The following is an 18746-nucleotide window of genomic DNA, read 5'->3' on the forward strand; positions in this document are numbered from 1 at the left end:
TAAATGACTGATGGAATTGAGGACCATGTAAATGATATTGGCAGATATAAAAGCTTACCCCAGCCAATGGCCAGGTAAATGTAGAAGTACTTCTTCTCACTAAACACAGTGATGACGAGCAGGCTGTGCAGGTAGATGCCCTCCACCAGCAGCCAATAGTTGTTGGCCATCACGGTGTACTGCATCATCACTACGGCACCCCGACACCAAATGGCAGCCTGGGAATATTAGACAGTTCTATCAGTCTTCATCCTAATGACAGCAGACATTGTACAGTAAGTGATGCTTTATTATGTTGCTCTCATGAAATTTGCTCTGAGTAGTAATCAGTGAAAAAAAAACGACTGTCGTGTTGCGTTTTTTTTTAATTTATAGACGGTCCAATGCTTAAAACAGTGGTTCTCAAATGGGGGTACGCATACCCCTGGGGGTACTTGAAGGTATGCCGAGAGGTACGTGAGATTTTTTAAAAATATTCTAAAAATAGCAACAATCAAAAAAATCCTTTATAAATATATGTATTGAATAATACTTCAACAAAATATGAATGTAAGTTCATAAACTGTGAAAAGAAATGCAACAATGCAATATTCAGTGTTGACAGCTAGATTTTTTTGTTGACATGTTTCATAAATATTGATATTAAAGATTTCTTTTTTTGTGAAGAAATGTTTAGAATGAAGTTGATGAATCCAGATGGATCTCTATTACAATCCCCAAAGAGGGCACTTTAAGTTGATGATTACTTCTATGTGTAGAAATTGTTATTTATGATTGAATCACTTGTTTATTTTTCAAGAAGTTTTTACTTATTCACATATCTTTTTTTCCAAATAGTTCAAGAAAGACCACTACAAATGAGCAATATTTTGCACTGTCATGCAATTTGATAAACCAGAAACTGATGACATAGTGCTGTATTGTACTTCTTGATCTCTTTTTTTTCATCAAAAACTCTTTGATCTGATCAGGGGGTACTTCAATGAAAAAAATGTTGATAGGAGGGTACATCACTGATAAAAGGTTGAGAACCACTGGCTTAAAATGACCAAAATCCTGACTTAAACGTGTGGAAAATGCTGAAGAAACAAGTCCATGTTAGAAAAGCAACACATTTAGATGAACTGCTCCAATTTTGTCAAGAGGAGTGGTCAAAAATTCAACCGGAAGCTTGCTAGAAGCTTGTGGATGGCTACTAAAAGTGCCTTTTAATTACTATGGCGACATCCAGTGGAGACATTTAGAACAGCTGTTTATTTCATTCAAAATTTTAGGTTAATTTTTGTACATAGCAAACTCATTCCGCGGGCCATATAAAGCCTGTTCGCGGGCCTGATAGGGGCCTCGGGCCGTATGTTTAACACCACTGAATTACGGTGACTGGGTTTTCAGTTTTTACCGAGAAATCTTTGGATTTTCTTTTCCAATCAAATGCATCGGCAAATTCATATGCAGTTGTATTTAAAGTGGCCATTCTGAAGGCAGCAGTCTGGCCCTCGACGAAAACCAGTTTGACACCCCTAGCTTGGAAAGTATTTCAATGCTGCTTGTATACTCAATGCTTATTGAATATTCATGCATAACAAAGGTTAAAGTGGAATATAGAATGCTAACATTTGTATATGAAATGAACCTAGGATTCAACTACTTCACCGGATTCAAAATGGATGTTCAAATCTTTGATTAACCTTCAAGGTAAACGGTTGATAGTCTGTTTTAACACACTGAAAAAAGGCGCGATTGGGGTTTTGAGCAAGGCCGGCGCTTTGTCAGATTAGCGATAGACCGGTAGTCACGGCAACCGTGTTGACGGATAACACTTTGCATAAAGGAAACTCAGAAGAACAACGATAAAGCGACAGATAGGGTTAACAGTTAATGGCAGCAAAAGTTCCTATGATTTGCTATAAGAACTGAGATTTTAGGGATCGAGGTTCTTGCCTAAGTGATGCGTGTTGACAACAACCCCCAGAGCCTCTGTAAGACTCCGTTTTTGTGTTGACGCAAATAAATCTTCTGTAACTAATTGAGTCCATGTTATTGGAACCTTTTGATGAACACTACCTAACCACTCCAACAATGCAAAATGGTTCGCTCCACATGGATAGCGCAAACCTAGCTTCGAACACGAAATTCACTTTCACTCGACGCAGACGTCGTAATATCATCAAGGCTCACCCTTCAAGCATCCACACACAGCACCAGCATTTTGGAACAAGGGTGAAGCGATGGAAGAAGGTTAAACAATATAATACAGACAAGCGGTAGAAAATTAATGAATGGATGCAGATATTAATATAAGAATAATATTTTTTTAATAATATATAATACATACAGTACAGGCCAAAAATTTGGACACACCTTCTCCTCATTCAATGTGTTTTTTATTTTCATGACTATTTACATTGTAGATTGTCACTGAAGGCATCTTAACTATGAATGAACACATGTGGGGTTATGTACTTAACAAAAAAAAAAAGGTGAAATAACTGAAAACCCATCCATCCATCCATTTTTTACCGCTTATTCCATTTTTTGCCCCACAGTAAAAGTGGCCCTCGCATCCTTCAATTTTTCTCTATATGGCCCCCGCTGGAAAATGTTCGGACACCTCTGTCTTAGGATGTTAGTAGTCTTGTGTATGGGGCCCACAATTTGGTGCTACGCCCCTGGGTGTGTGTCCTCTAACCGGTATGTTGATCCAGGTTTGAGCCCGAGAGTCACCGCTGTTCCTGGGGTCCAGTGTGAGGCTCAGCAGGGCGTCTTTGACCAGAATGGACACGGCTCTCAGGATGAAGGAGGCAAACAAGTTCATGTGGATGTTGTTCCTCATGCAGTGCAGCTTCCTGGTGCAGAAGTGACAAGTATGTGAGATTGTGACTTTTGCATGCAGCTACAATATATACAGTGGGGCAAAAAAGTATTTAGTCAGCCAGCGATTGTGCAAGTTCTCCCACTTAAAATGATGACAGAGGTCTGTAATTTTTATCATAGGTACACTTCAACTGTGGGAGACAGAATGTGAAAAAAAAATCCAGGAATTCACATTGTAAGAATTTTAAAGAATTTATTTGTAAATTATGGTGGAAAATAAGTATTTGGTCAACCATTAAAAGCTCTCATTGATGGAAAGAGGTTTTGGCTCAAAATCTCACGATACATGGCCCCATCTATTCTTTCCTTAACACGGATCAATCGTCCTGTCCCCTTAGCAGAAAAACAGCCCCAAAGCATGATGTTTCCACCCCCATGCTTCACAGTAGGTGTGGTGTTCTTGGGATGCAACTCAGTATTCTTCTTCCTCCAAACACGACAAGTTGAGTTTCTACCAAAATGGATACATGGATGATACAGCAGAGGATTGGGAGGATGTTATGTGGTCAGATGAAACATAAATAGAACTTTTTGGTATAAACTCAACTTGTCGTTCTTGGAGGAAGAAGAATACTGAGTTGCATCCCAAGAGCACCATACCTACTGTGAAGCATGGGGGTGGAAACATGATTCTTTGGGGCTGTTTTTCCGCTAAGGGAACAGGACGATTGATCCTTGTTAAGGAAAGAATGAATGGGGCCATGTATTGTGAGATTTTGAGCCATAACCTCCTTCCATCAGTGAGAGCTTTGAATGGTTGACCAAATACTTATTTTCCACCATAATTTACAAATAAATTATTTAAAATTCCTACAATATGAATTCCTGGATTTTTTTTCACATTCTGTCTCTCACAGTTGAAGAGTTCCTATGATGAAAATTACAGACCTCTGTCATCATTTTAAGTGGGAGAACTTGCACAATCGGTGGCTGACTAAATACTTTTTTGCCCCACTGTATATATATATATATATATATATATATATATATATATATATATATATATATATATATATATATATATATATATATATATATATATATATATATATATATATATATATATATATATATATATATATATATATACATATACAGATCAGCCCCCGGACACATTTTTTTTAATTCTAATTTTGAAGAATTTATCTGAATGTGCATGAACTATTTCTGTTCAAATTTGTTTTAAATGTCACATGTTGAATGTTTAAATATTATGTACTGTGCCAACTGTACTACTAAATGCTTTTGTGTTTTCAATTGTTTCATTGAAAATAAAACAGCAAAGTCCATTTGGCTGTCATCTGTTTTAATTATGAAACACAATCGTGTCAAAGTCATGATTTTTTTTTTTCATGCTTAAAATAAGACGTTTTTACTTTGAAAAATCAGTTTTACACTTGTGAGTGTTGATGATACAGCTTTGCAACGGTTGATATTCTAGTTTCAGGCATGTTTTACTCAATATAGGTCATCAAATCTAAGCAACAAGCTGTAATATCTTACTGAGATCATTTTGGACCAAAACCCTCAAAACAAGTAAAACACTAACATAAAATCTACTTAGTGAGAATAATTAAATATCACCCTTATTTGAGATATTTAATCTTATTTAGATTTCAGTTTTTGCAGTGTAACCCTTATATGTTCCCCTAGTGTCCAAATAACTCTATATTAAGTCTTTGTTACTTACAATATATTAGTATAGAGAACATATTCAACATGCATATGTTCCCCATACTAAAGTGTTACCGATATTTCATGTATTTATAGTTTCCTTTTCTTTCCTTCTTCCAGCCCCTCTTATATCTATGAGCTTTCTTTTGACAGCCATACCTTTTCTATACCGCACTGTCTTCATTTCTAATGACATACAATGCAACCCTGCATTCATACCTTTTCCATTCCTCCCTCCTGCACAACCCCCTATTCAATCCATGGTCTACCTGAAAGTGATGAGGATTCCCAATGCCAGTAGCAGAGCTCCCAGAGAGAGCGAGTACCCCACAGTGTACATGATCCGAAACTGGCTGAGGATGCGGCCATACTGCTGCTGCAAAATAACGGAGGTGGCGTTGACAGTAATTCCACCACATGCATTTCACACAACATACAGAGACGTGCAAGAAGAACAGATGGGAGGTATTTCACCCGATAAATCAGGTCATGTAAGTCAAAAGTCCTTTCATTAGCCACCCATCTGCCCATCTGACTTCAAGCGGTTTTAAAACATGTAACGAGATCGGGACTCACACACGCATGCGGTGTACACACACACACACGCACACGCACACACACACACACACACACACACACACACACACACACACACACACACACACACACACACACACACACCTCACCTGGCCAGAGTCGTCCTCACACTCGCTGGTATTTTTTTGTACCCATCTACCATCTTTAGTGCAGAATCTGTAGACCAAACCCTGTTGGACTGTTCAAACGGACACAAAAAGGCAAATATTGCATGAGGAAGACAACGAGGAGACGAATCAAACAAGGCTGTCTTGAGCCGACTCACTTAAAGGCCTACTGAAACCCACTACTACCGACCACGCAGTCTGATAGTTTATATATCAATGATGAAATATTAACATTGCAACACAAGCCAATATGGCCTTTTTAGGTTACTAAATTGCAATTTTAAATTTCGCGTATGCGTGACGTCACGGACTGTCAGGAAATATTAGCGCTGCACCACTCGCGGCTAAAAGTCGTCTGCTTTAACTGCATAATTACACAGTATTTTGGACATCTGTGTCGCTGAATCTTTTGCAATTAGTTCATTTAATAATGGAGACTGTAAAGAACAATGATGTTGGTGGAAAGCGGTGGATTGCAGCTGTCTTTAGCACCGAGACACAGCAGGTGTTTCTTTGTTTGTTGTGAAGCAGAGCGGTCAAGCGAACATGTTTTCTCTACGTCAACCAGCATGTTTTTGAATGGGGATATTGTGATATAAATCTTACCGGAGACATCAGTGGATTATTCGTCGTCCTGCAGTAGCTGTCAAAAAAGGCAGCTGTGAGCTTGGCTCCTCGGCTTCTCTCTGAGACACTGCGTGTTTACCGCAGCTATCCGACCTCAAGGTATGTCTTTACAATCTTTAAAATCTCACTAAAACACTATTAAAACAATAAGCAGATAAGGGATATTTCCGAATTATCCTAGTAAATGTGTCTAATTACATCTGAAATCACCTGGGGATAGGTTGATTGGCGAGACTAAATTGGCCATAGTGTGTGAATGTGAGTGTGAATGTTGTCTGTCTATCTGTGTTGGCCCTGTGATGAGGTGGTGACTTGTCCAGGGTGTACCCTGCCTTCCACCCGATTGTAGCTGAGATAGGCGCCAGCGCCCCCCGCAACCCCGAAAGGGAATAAGCGGTAGAAAATGGATGGATGGATGCTCACACTGCCGCCGCCCGGAGCCGTCACTTTTTTTTCTTTTTTTTTCTAGTCTTTCACTATCAATATCCTAATTCACAAATCTTTCATCATCGCTCAAATTAATGGGGAAATTGTCGCTTTCTCGGTCCGAATTGCTCTTACTACTGGTGGCTCCCATTATAAACATTGTGAATATGTGTGGAGCCCTGCAACTCGTGACGTCACGCGCACATACTTCCGGTAAAGGCAGGGCTTTTCTATTAGCGACCAAAAGTTGGGAACTTTATCGTCGATGTTCTCTACTAAATCCTTTCAGCAAAAATAAGGCAATGTCGCGAAATGATCAAGTATGACACATAGAATGGACCTGCTATTCCCGTTTAAATAAGAAAATCTCATTTCAGTAGGCCTTTAAGAAGTGAACTATTTCTATGTAGGGGTGTCCCGATGTGATACGGATGTTCGATATCAGCCAGATACAGTGGTGTGCCATCAGGGCCAGCAAGGCCTTCTCTGCTGGCCTAACATAACCATGATCATAATTAAAGATAAAGGTGATTTTTAATGTACTTTTCCTATATATCTAAAATGGTTCATATTCTCTTCATGTCATATTATTATCCTTCCAGTGCTGTTGTTTTTAGGTTATAGAGTTTTTTATCCAATCAGAATTCAGTTAGCTTCTGTTGCCATGCTGTACCAAATCTGCCCGAGGCCTTCAGAATCAACAATGCAGCCGTAATTGAACGGACACAAACATTTGACAGACAGTTGCGATAGCCAATCAGATCACGAGTTGTTGTCAGTAAGGCCTTCAGATATATATTGTGATGTTATGAGCTAGGTAACATAAGAACTCCATTACCCAGCATGCCATAGATGTGAAGAGCATGCGCAGTAGCCCCGTTTAGGTTGTTGAATGTAGCCACGCTGGTAGCAAGATGTTTTTGTCGATCACCTTGTGGAGTAAACTGTAAGAACTCAGCCAACACGCCTCGTCTGCATCTTTTATGATTAGACAAGGCAACACATATATTTGCAAGGCCATTTTCAAGAGGGATATTTAAAGACAAACCACATCTTGTGAGACCATGTCGGCCAACCCCGGAACCTCGAATGGGTTCTATAGATTGTGAGTTCAGATGTTTTATTTCTCTTTTTTTTCACGTGTAATATGTTTTTTGCAATTTTAAATTTGACAGTGCCACATAAAGTATGTTATAATTGCTGATGAGGGCTTATTGATTTTTCAATTCGCCAGAAAATAACCCGTTTTGTACACTGTTGATGTGTGTAAATGCCAAGTAGTGCATAAATGTGTTCCTGTATATCAAAGAGCCATTTTGACCCGTTTCACAAAATAAAGAAAACTATGGGAGCTACAAGACTCTTTTGAAATTCAAAATGAAATAACACAGCGAACAAAGTTTGTTTTTGCTTTGTGCTATGTATTAACCAGGGGTCTTATACACGCTGCCCGCACCTTAATATGTAACTATAATATTGGTGCGGCCTGCAAGTTTTTTCCCGCGAGACTACCGAGTTTCAGGGCAATCATTCTCTCGATTGCCTGCTGATTTCCACTCAATCAACAATAGTAAGGGCGTCCTATGATGACAATGCGTTTAGCGCCCTCTACAGCCGTAACAAACAGCTTACCAGCTTGTTTACATGTTGTATTAGGCGACTGCAAGGCATACTTGTTCAACAACCATGCAGGTTACACTGAGGGTTGTGATATAAACAACTTTAGCAGTCTTATTAATATTCGCCACACTGTGAACCCACACCAAACAAGAATGACAAACACATTTCCGGAGAACATCCGCACTGTAACACAACATAAACACAACAGAAACCATACCCAGAATCCCATGCATCCCTAACTCATCCGGGCTACATTATACACCGCCGCTAGCACTAAACCCCGCCCACCTCAACCGACGCACGGGGGAGGGGAATTTGGTGCTTGCGGGGGTGTATAAGGTAGCCCGGAATAGTTAGGGATGCATGGGATTCTGGGTATTTTTTCTGTTGTGTTTATGTTGTGTTACAGTGTGGATGTTCTCCCGAAATGTGTTTATCATTCTTGTTTGGTGTGGGTTCACAGTGGGGTGCATATTAGTAAGAGTGTTAAAGTTGTTTATATCACAACCCTCAGTGTAAACTGTATGGCTGTTGAATAAGTATGCCTTGCTGTCCCCATCGCGCTCAATCGCCAGCCGCACACTAAATGTGGCCGGCCGGCACTCAGATAGCATAGTATTAAAGCGGATGTGACGACATGGTCGATAGGACGTTTAAGGCATTGCCTTCACGGCCCGCCCTCAATATTGTTGTCCGGGTGAAATTTTGGTAATGTTATCCTGGGGAAATTTCAGGGAGAGGCACTGAAATCCGGAAAGCCTACCGGAAAAATGGGGGGGGTCGGCGAGTATGCAGCTGAGCCACATCAGAGTGATCCAAGAGCCGCATGCGGCTCCGGAGCCTAGGGTTGCCGACCCCTGCTGTATAGTATTTCTCCAGCAATGGTCATGTGGTGACATAAATGATGGCATTTTGAGAGGTAATCATTGGACACAGGACATCACTGAAAGCCTAGGTGGGAAACGCACGGCCCGCCACCGGCCGGATATCAGCTACAATCCAAGTATATCGGATGACATCTGCTTGCATTTAAACTCCAGTGCAAGCAGTCCTGCAGCGTGTTTACCTGTGCAAAGTTCGACAGCCACTTAACTTAATGAAATGTAGGTCTTGTTTTTTTACTTAGATCTAAATACCTCGTGCTAAACAGCATGTGCAATCTATAAAGGAGCGTGTACTATTAGCAATGATGGGCACACTACTTGGAAAATGTAGTAAGCTAAGCTACAAGTTACTCTTGAATAAATGTAGGTAAACTACAGGGGATGAATTGTAGCAAGCTACACTACAAACGACTGGGAAAAAGTAGCTTGCTACATTTAACTGCATTTATATCCATGGGCCCACATGCATAATATCAATGTTAATGTAACTGAGAGTGTACAAATGGACCCAATAAGGATCTGTCATATAGCTGGGGATACCCTAGAACACTTTTTCTGCAGGCGAGCTACTTTTCAATTGACCAACTCGAGAGGATCTACCTCATTTATATACATCATTTATATTTATTTATTTATGAAAGAGACATTTTTGTAAACAAGTTGAATGTTTTTAAAGATAATACAAGCATGTGTAACACATATAGATATCTTTCTTTCACAAAGACAAGAATATAAGTTGGTGTATTACCTGATTCTGATGACTTGCATTGATTGGAATCAGACAGTAATGATGATAACGCCCACATTTTGAAATGGAGGAGAAAAAAAATTGTCCTTTCTGTACAATACCACATGAAAGTGGTTGGTTTTTGGCATCTAATTCATCCAGCTTCCATACACTTTACAAGAAAAACATTGGCGGCAAATTCCGTAGCTTGCTTGATTGACATTCACGGCACCCGAGGGTCTTGTGAGATGACGCTGGCTGCTGCCAGTTCATTATTATGAAAAAATGACAGAGAGGAAGGCGCGAAATACTTTTTATTTCAACAGACTTTCGCGCCGTCCCTTCCGTCAAAACTCTAAAGGCCGACTGCACATTTCCTATCTTCACAATAAAAGCCCTACTTCATGCTGCCTGCGCTAAAAAAAATAGGAGTCTCGGAAAGCTGGCGTGCACAAGTGATGTGCACGCCAGCTTTCTGAGGGATCGCTTGTGCACGCCAGTTTTCCGAGACTTTGTATTTAGTTAGCGCAGGCAGCATGAAGCAGGGCTTTTATTGTGAAGATAGGAAATGTGCAGTCGGCCTTTAGAGTTTTGACGGAAGGTACGGCGCGAGAGTCTGTTGAAATAAAAAGTGTTTCTCGCCTTCCTCTTGGTCATATTTTCATAATAATGATCTTGCAGCAGCCAGCGCAGCGTCATCTCAAAGACCTTCCGGTACCGTTAATGTCATTTAAGTGACGTCTTGGTGAAGATTAATGATCACTAATTTTTAGGTCTATTTATTTTAAAAGCCTGGCTGGAGATCGACTGACACACCCCCCGCGGTCGACTGGTAGCTCGCGATCGACGTAATGGGCACCCCTGCCCTAGAACTACCTGTAGGGGTCCCCGCACCCAACTCTATTTATTTATTTTGCCTTTTCTTTGGCCCACCCCTATAAATAGTATTCATTGTCCCTGTCTACAGTAAATAAAACACGGCATCATACATGGGTGTTGTGTGGAAACAGTTGATAAGGATTATGTGCAGTAAAATGTTTCATGCACCTAACTAACCATAAAGCAGGGGTGTCAAACGTAAAGCCCCAGGGCCGGATCATGCCCGCGAACAGGTTTTATCCGGCCCGCAGGAGGAGTTTGCTAAATACAAAAATAAACTTAAATTTATTTATGAAAGAAACCGCTGTTCTAATTGTGTCCACTGGATGTCACAATAGCAATTCTTTATATCCTTGTAGATGATGCTACATATGTACAAATTAAACATCAGTCGAGGAAAATGATCAAACTACTTGAATAACATACTGTAATTGGATTTAAATATAATGTTTTTATCTTGATGGATTGAAAATCAACACCAACATTATCACATAATTTATTCAGAAAATAGAAATAACGACAAATAAAGAGAGAATAATATTAACCGCAACAGGTAATTGTAAAAAAATCAACCCAACAACATTATGATTTGTACAATTTCAGAATGTGCTTGTTCTATTTTTAAACAAAGGAAACATACGAAGTTGTCTTTATTTTTATTTTATCGTGCCGTGATTTTACCCACTTGGGAGTAGATTTTTCTCCATGTGGCCACTACTGCGACAAAAAAAACACTGAACTCCATCTTTTCCCGGTGTAATTTAAAACAAACTGCTACCGTATTGTCTGGGGCAAACTTGTCAAAGTATCTCAACTCAAAAAATCCAGTCGTGCGTTAAGCGGTTGACAGTTAAATTAGTCACGTCTTCTTTTTATTAGTTTTACCTGACCACATGACTGCCCTCGGCATTATCTCTGCAAAGACACTGCACAGAATAAAGGAATTATACTACAGACCCCACCACACACACACACCCAAACCTTCCGGCCGAGCTTGACGTGCATCTCCAAACAAATCTAACCTTGCGTCATCATGAATATAATTGTTTTCAGAGGAGCGTGAACAATAAAAGTGACTGATGTTCCACATTCATCACTTCCAGCAGCAACAATAATCTGGTTGTTGTTTCAGTCAACAGTGTTCACCACTTCTACCAAGCGGGAGGATAAATTGCTTGTCAACAAGAGCTGTGTTTGCTCACACTAAAAAAACTTAAAAAAAACAAAAAACAAAAAAAAAACGCCCTCGGCCAATTCAAAATCAGCCGCTCAACCCGTGACTAAGAACTCTAACTGGATCAAGACGGCTTCAGAATATATATATATATATATATATATATATACTGTATATATATATATATATATATATATATATATATATATATATACAAACCCCGTTTCCATATGAGTTGGGAAATTGTGTTAGATGTAAATATAAACAAAATACAATGATTTGTAAATCCTTTTCAACCGATATTCAGTTGAATGCACTACAAAGACAAGCTATTTGATGTTCAAACTCATCATTTTTTTTTTGCAAATAATAAATAACTTAGAATTTCATGGCTGCAACACGTGCCAAAGTAGTTGGGAAAGGGCATGTTCACCACTGTGTTACATCACCTTTTCTTTTAACAACACTCAAATGTTTGGAAACTGAGGAAACTAATTGTTGAAGCTTTGAGAGTGGAATTCTTTCCCATTCTTTTTTTATGTAGAGCTTCTGTCGTTTAACAGTCCGGGGTCTCCGCTGTCGTATTTTACGCTTCATAATGCGCCACACATTTTTGATGGGAGACAGGTCTGGACTGCAGGCGGGCCAGGAAAGTACCCGCACTCTTTTACTACGAAGCCACGCTGTTGTAACACGTGGCTTGGCATTGTTTTGCTGAAATAAGCAGGGGCGTCCATGATAACGTTGCTTGGATGACAACATATGTTGCTCCAAAACCTGTATGTATCTTTCAGCATTAATGGTGCCTTCGCAGATGTGTAAGTTACCCATGCCTTGGGCACTAATGTTATATGTTATATAAGTATATGTTATATAATCAATATAACATTGATTTTGATTGTTTTGTTTTTTTTGAGCAATGACTGTAAAAAAAAAAAAGTCTCACTAAAATTCTTGGGGATTCAAGTGTCCCACTCATGAAAGTGTTAAAATTAAGTCACACATTTTTTTTTCTTCCAACGCCTGAGTCTCTAGATCAACTTCAGATATATCTGTTGATTTTAAGCTTTTATTATTTGGGATTTTTTTTTGTTTGTTTGTTTATTTTACACCCTTTTTGTCAAAGAAAACTTTACGGCAAACACATAATATAAGCAATTCTTTCCCCCAAAAAATATTTCATTTTTGATGTGAAGTACCTGGAGCGTTAAATAGCTCACTAATTCAAAACATCACCTTTGATTATTATAATCTTCTTTTAATAATTACATTTTTAAATGAAAAAAAATGCCTGCATGGCAGCTTTGTGTTATTAGAAACAAAATTGCAATGTTTTCTCGTTACATTTCACCTGTTTGGTGTTTTATTTCACATGTTTATGTTTCATTTTCTTTTTCAGTAATATTTAAAAAAAAATAGCCGAGGGCCACAAATGGCCCCTGGGCTGCACTTTGGACACCCCTGCCCTAGGGTAACACTGTTTATATAAGTTTGATGAAACATGATTATATGCATGAGTGTATGTGTATATGTACAGTATGTATATATATGTTTATACAGTGAATGTATATGTACAATATGTATGTAATACAGTTAATGTATATAAATGATAAATGATAAATGGGTTGTACTTGTATAGCGCTTTTCTACCTTCAAGGTACTCAAAGCGCTTTGACACTACTTCCACATTTACCCATTCACACACACATTCACACACTGATGGAGGGAGCTGCCATGCAAGGCGCCAACCAGCACCATCAGGAGCAAGGGTGAAGTGTCTTGCTCAGGACACAACGGACGTGACGAGGTTGGTTCTAGGTGGGATTTGAACCAGTGACCCTCGGGTTGCGCACGGCCACTCTTCCACTGCGCCACGCCGTCCCAATGTATGTATATATGTATGTTTATACAGTTAATGTATGTGAACAGTAATGGTATATGTATGTTTATACAGTTAATGTATATATGTACATTATGTATATATGGATGTTTATACAGTTAATGCATGTGTACAGTATGTGTATATGTACAGTATGTTTATACAGTTAATGTATATGTACAGTATTTATATATGTATGTTTATACAGTTAATGTATATGTGCAGAGTGCATATATGTATGTTTATACAGATAATGTATATATGTACATTATGTATGTATGAATGTTTGTACAGTGAATATACAGTATATGTACAGTTTGTGTGTGTGTATGTTTGTACAGTGAATATATATGTACCATTTTTATATAAATGTTTATACAGTGAATGTATATGTACAATATGTATGTATGTATGTTTATACAGTCAATGTATGTGTACATTAATGTTATATGTATGTTTATACAGTTAATGTATGTGTACAATATGTATATATGTATGTTTATACAGTTAATGTATGAGTACAGTATGTATATATGTATGTTTATACAGTTAATGTATGTGTACAATAATGTTGTATGTATATTTATACAGTTAATGTATGTATACAGTATGTATATATGTATGTTTGTACAATGAATATATATGTACAGTATGTATATATGTATGTTTGTACAGTGAATGTAAATGTAAAATGTGTGTATATGTATGTTTGTACAGTTTGTACAATTTTGGCATCAAATGTGTTGATTTTAATGATAAACTGTAAGCGGTGTCCTATCAAATGAAGCAAGGTTACTGATTTTTTAAATGCCTTCACTTCAGTCAAAGTTTTGAAATTACTCAGATAAAAAAAAATAGCTGCATTTGTAAGCGTTGAAGGAGATTTAAAAAAAAAATGATCTGATGAAAAGCGCTTTCACAGTGTCCATATTCTATGAATTCGTGTTTTGGTGAATAGATTCTGTGTCAATGTTTTCTCTCTCATGATCTATCATGAATAGAACACATGGGCTCCTATCACAAGTTACAAAACAGACATACACCCACAAAAAGTGTCTCCAATGTGCAGGATGTTTTTGCAATGGTCTAAATAGTGAAAACTGCTAGTAAGAGTTAGCCAACATTGCATGCATGAGATTCATATACTGTATTCTTCCTATAATGCGGTGGTACCCAACCACCGGTCCGGAGACCGGTACTGGTCCGTGTAGCATTAGCTACCAAGGCCGGAGAGAAACATTAAATAATTTATAAAGGACTGCATTTTCTCCAACTTAACTTTGGCCTGTCCCACTAGACCAGGGGTAGGGAACCTATGGCTCTAGAGCCATATGTGGCTCTTTTGATGACTGCTTTCAGATAAATCTTAGCTGACATTGCTTAACACGATAAGTGATGAATAATTCTGCTGGTAGTCATAGCGTCAAAAATAACGTTCAAAATATAAAACATTCTCATGCATTTTAATCCATCCATCTGGTTTCTACCGCACCTGCTTAAGAAGTCACATTAATGGTAAGAAATATTTTATGTATTGTTGGTTCGCTTCAGAATAACAGTGTTATTAAAAAGAATAAGAGACTTATTGTACTGTAAAAATGTTGGTTTTACTTAAAAATGCACACGTTTAGTTGTGTTCAGTCTTAAAAAAATATTATATGGCTCTCACGGAAATACTTTTTAAAATATTTGGCTTGTATGGCTCTCTCAGCAAAAAAGGTTCCCGACCCCTGCACTAGACTAAGGGTTGTCAAACTTGTTTTTATTGAGGGCCACACCGCAGTCATGGCTGCCAATAGAGGACCGCTTGAACAGTAAATAGTTATTGAATATGCCGATGAATTTAAATATTTAAAAACATTTTTTAAGTAAAGAATAAAAAAAAATCTGAGGATTTGACCACTGAAAAAAAAACTGGCAGCGTAGTTGCCAGACTTCTACTGTAAAATATATATATTTTTTTAAATTATTATTAATTTTACAACATATTACTGCAAATGGAAAACCAGTACCACTATTTAATTTTATTTTGGCAACTCAGATGCCATTTTTTTTACATAATAAAATGTGATACCATAAAATCATCAACTGTGGATTTAAAAAAAACTAACAAACTGACAGCTCAGTTGACAGAATTTTACTGTAAAAAAACAAACATTGGTCAGGTTTTTTTCAACTTACATTAATATGTTGTAAAAAACTTCCTACATTTTACAGAAAAATATATTGGTCATTTTTATAGTGTATAATTTGATGGATACCTTGCTTCAAAACCATAAGTTAAGCATCAATTAAGTATTTTTTTGGATTTTTACCATAAAAGTTAGATACTATAATATTTGTTGCAATATTGGAAACAATCTTTTTCCCTGTCAAACTGGGAAAAAAAAACCCTAATACCTTTAGTAAGAAAATAAGTAAGTAAAGTAAGAAAATATAAGATTTTTTATAGACACATATTTCCAAGCTTTTGCGGACCATATAAAATGACGTGGAGGGGCAGATCTGAGTTGAGTTTGACACCTGCGCACTAGACCAGTGGTCCCCAACCACCGAATGGTACCGGGCCGCAGAAGAATTTTGTATTCATTTTTATTAAAAAAAAAAAAAAAAGAATAAATAAAAAATATATTTTATTTTTAATTTTTTATTAAATCAACATCCATCCATCCATCCATTTTCTACCGCTTATTCCCTTTTTGGGGTCACGGGGGGCGCTGGCGCCTATCTCAGCTACAATCGGGCGGAAGGCGGTGTACACCCTGGACAAGTCGCCATCTCATCGCAGGGCCAACACAGATAGACAGACAACATTCACACTCACATTCACACACTAGGGCCAATTTAGTGTTGCCAATCAACATAAAAAACACAATAGACACTTACAATTAGTGCACCAACCACAAAAACCTCCCTTTTTCATGACAGAGAAAAAAGATTAAAGAATAAATAAATAAAAAAAATAAATTAAAAAAAGGATTCCCCCCACCCCCCCGGGCCGCGGGACAAATGATTAAGCGTTGACCGGTCCGCGGATACAAAAAGGTTGGGGACCACTGCACTAGACACACCAATGATGTACAACAAAACTCCTCCTAGGAATTTGCCATTTGTTATACGTTTGTGACATGATACAATGCACATTAATGAACATATCAAATATAAATGTGACAGATTGTAGCCAAAGGCTGATTTCCCTCAGCATTTCATTGCAAAGAAACAAGCCCATGGATCCCATTAATCAGCGTTACTGTAAGTTGTATTTTTCACGAGTGGGAAGCCGGTCCCTGAAAATAATGCCGACATTACCCCGGTCCGTAGTGCAAAAAAGGTTGGTGACCGGTGCTATAAAGCTCTCTAAAAAGTCCCAAAACCGCCAACAATGCTTTATTTAAATGCCAACATTGTTACTGGAAGAGCTATCACAGAGGAACTACTTTCTTTCTTTTCTTTCTTCTTTCTTTTCTTAGTTTATTTCGAACATGACATACATACAACATTATACATCAGTTAAATTCATCATTTCGCAATACACAATACATCATGTCCGAAAAGGAGTAGGAAGAAGCAAAGCTTATTTAATCCTACCCCTTTTCCACTTCAGAGCGCCCACAATATATACAATTATTCACTGACCTTCTTTACAGCAAAATATCAAAATAGCAAAATGACATCTATGAGTGATTAACACAGCAGTTTTCTAACATGTACTTAATTATTTCAGTCAGTGACATACTAAGATGAAGAATATCTTATTTTCAATAAGTTTGAAAGTGTTTCTCATACTATTTCTTCTTTGTACTTTGTAAGCACTATTAATTTAAACATCCTCTTAAACTGGCTCATATCAGTACAATGTTTAACTTCTTTACTTAATCCATTCCATAATTTAATTCCACATACTGATATGCTAAAAGTTTCAAGTGTTGTACGGGCATACAAATGTTTTAAGTTGGATTTTCCTCTAAGGTTATATTTCTCCTCTTTAGTTGAGAAGAATTGTTGTACATTCTTTGGTAGCAGGTTATAATTTACTTTGTACATCAATTTAGCTGTTTGCAATTTTATCAAGTCATCGAGCTTTAATATTTTTGACTCAATAAATAAAGGGCTTGTATGTTCTCTATATCTAACATTGTGTATTATTCTAATCGATCTTTTTTGTAACACAGTTAACGAATGTAGCGCACATTTGTAGTTGTTTCCCCATATTTCTGCACAATAACTCAGGTATGGTAACACTAGCGAGCAGTAGAGAATATTAAGTGATTTTTGGCCCAGGACGTATTTTGCTTTATTCATTATTGAAATATGTTTTGCCACCTTATGTTGTTTGTTTTGTATATGAGATTTCCAGTTCATTTTATCATCTATTAATACTCCCAAAAATCAGGTTTCTTTTACCCTTTCGATATCTATTCCATCAATTTGTATTCGTGTCTGATGCTCTTTTCTACTCTGACCAAATAGCATTATTTTAGTTTTACTGAGATTCAAGGATAGCCTGTTTTTATCAAACCATTTTTTTTAATTTATTCCTTTCTTCCGTTATTATTTGTATTATCTTCCCTGTGTTCTCTCCTGAACAGAAAGCAGTTGTGTCATCTGCAAATAAAACTAACTTCAAGTCTTTTGTAACTTTGCAAATATCGTTTATATAAGAAATACATTTCTGGTGTAGTGACACACTCCCTTGCTGAGCTGCTAATAACCTTGGTTGCGACTCGCCATAAAATAAATAATTGTCATCACTAGGCTTGGACATGGATTGTTTATTCGATGCAGATGAGGATCAACACGAGCGAGGCGTGGACGTGAGTACATAGTTGTTTATTTAAAACTATAATAAAAAATAAACAAACTAAGGGCGCTCACAAGGAGGTACAGACACTTGGCTATGAACAAACAAAAGACTAGCATAAATGCAAAACTACAAACATGAAACAAAAACACTTGCTCGATTGGCATGAATAATAATAATAAACTATAAACAAAACTAGCACATGGCATAAATACAAAAACTTACACGGCATGGAACTATGGACGAGGGCATGAAGGAGGTGCAGCATGGGTAGCGTGTGTGCGAGTGTGAAGATCCCAGAATGATGAACAGAAAGAAAATTACTTAAATACTGGCTGTGATAATCAGGAACAGGTGTGGGACTGAGGGCAGGGGCGTGACATGGTGGGAACTAATGCGTTGGCATGGAAACAAACAAAACCAGGAAGTGAAAAACGTGACTGAATGTCCAAAAACTAAACATAGCATGACCAAAAC

At 37.7% G+C, this 18746-nt stretch overlaps 1 protein-coding gene across 2 annotated transcripts in view; it reads right to left on the bottom strand.

Annotated features, from left to right (window-relative positions):
• The window catches only part of gcgrb (glucagon receptor b), a 155394-nt gene that overhangs the window by 25824 nt on the left and 110824 nt on the right, over positions 1 to 18746 (bottom strand). Inside the window, exons 5-8 of one of the 2 annotated variants that reach the window (XM_061880574.1) lie at positions 5235 to 5323; positions 4818 to 4921; positions 2690 to 2846; positions 59 to 218 (exon numbers count right to left, since the gene is read on the bottom strand). In XM_061880574.1, coding sequence (XP_061736558.1) covers positions 59 to 218; positions 2690 to 2846; positions 4818 to 4921; positions 5235 to 5323 — 510 coding nt within the window. Of the gene's footprint in view, positions 1 to 58; positions 219 to 2689; positions 2847 to 4817; positions 4925 to 5234; positions 5324 to 18746 lie in introns of both variants that reach the window. The other variant, XM_061880573.1, reaches the window with a different exon arrangement.

Source organism: Nerophis ophidion, linkage group LG20 (assembly GCF_033978795.1).
Source record: "Nerophis ophidion isolate RoL-2023_Sa linkage group LG20, RoL_Noph_v1.0, whole genome shotgun sequence".
Classification (NCBI taxonomy): Eukaryota; Metazoa; Chordata; class Actinopteri; order Syngnathiformes; family Syngnathidae; genus Nerophis; species Nerophis ophidion.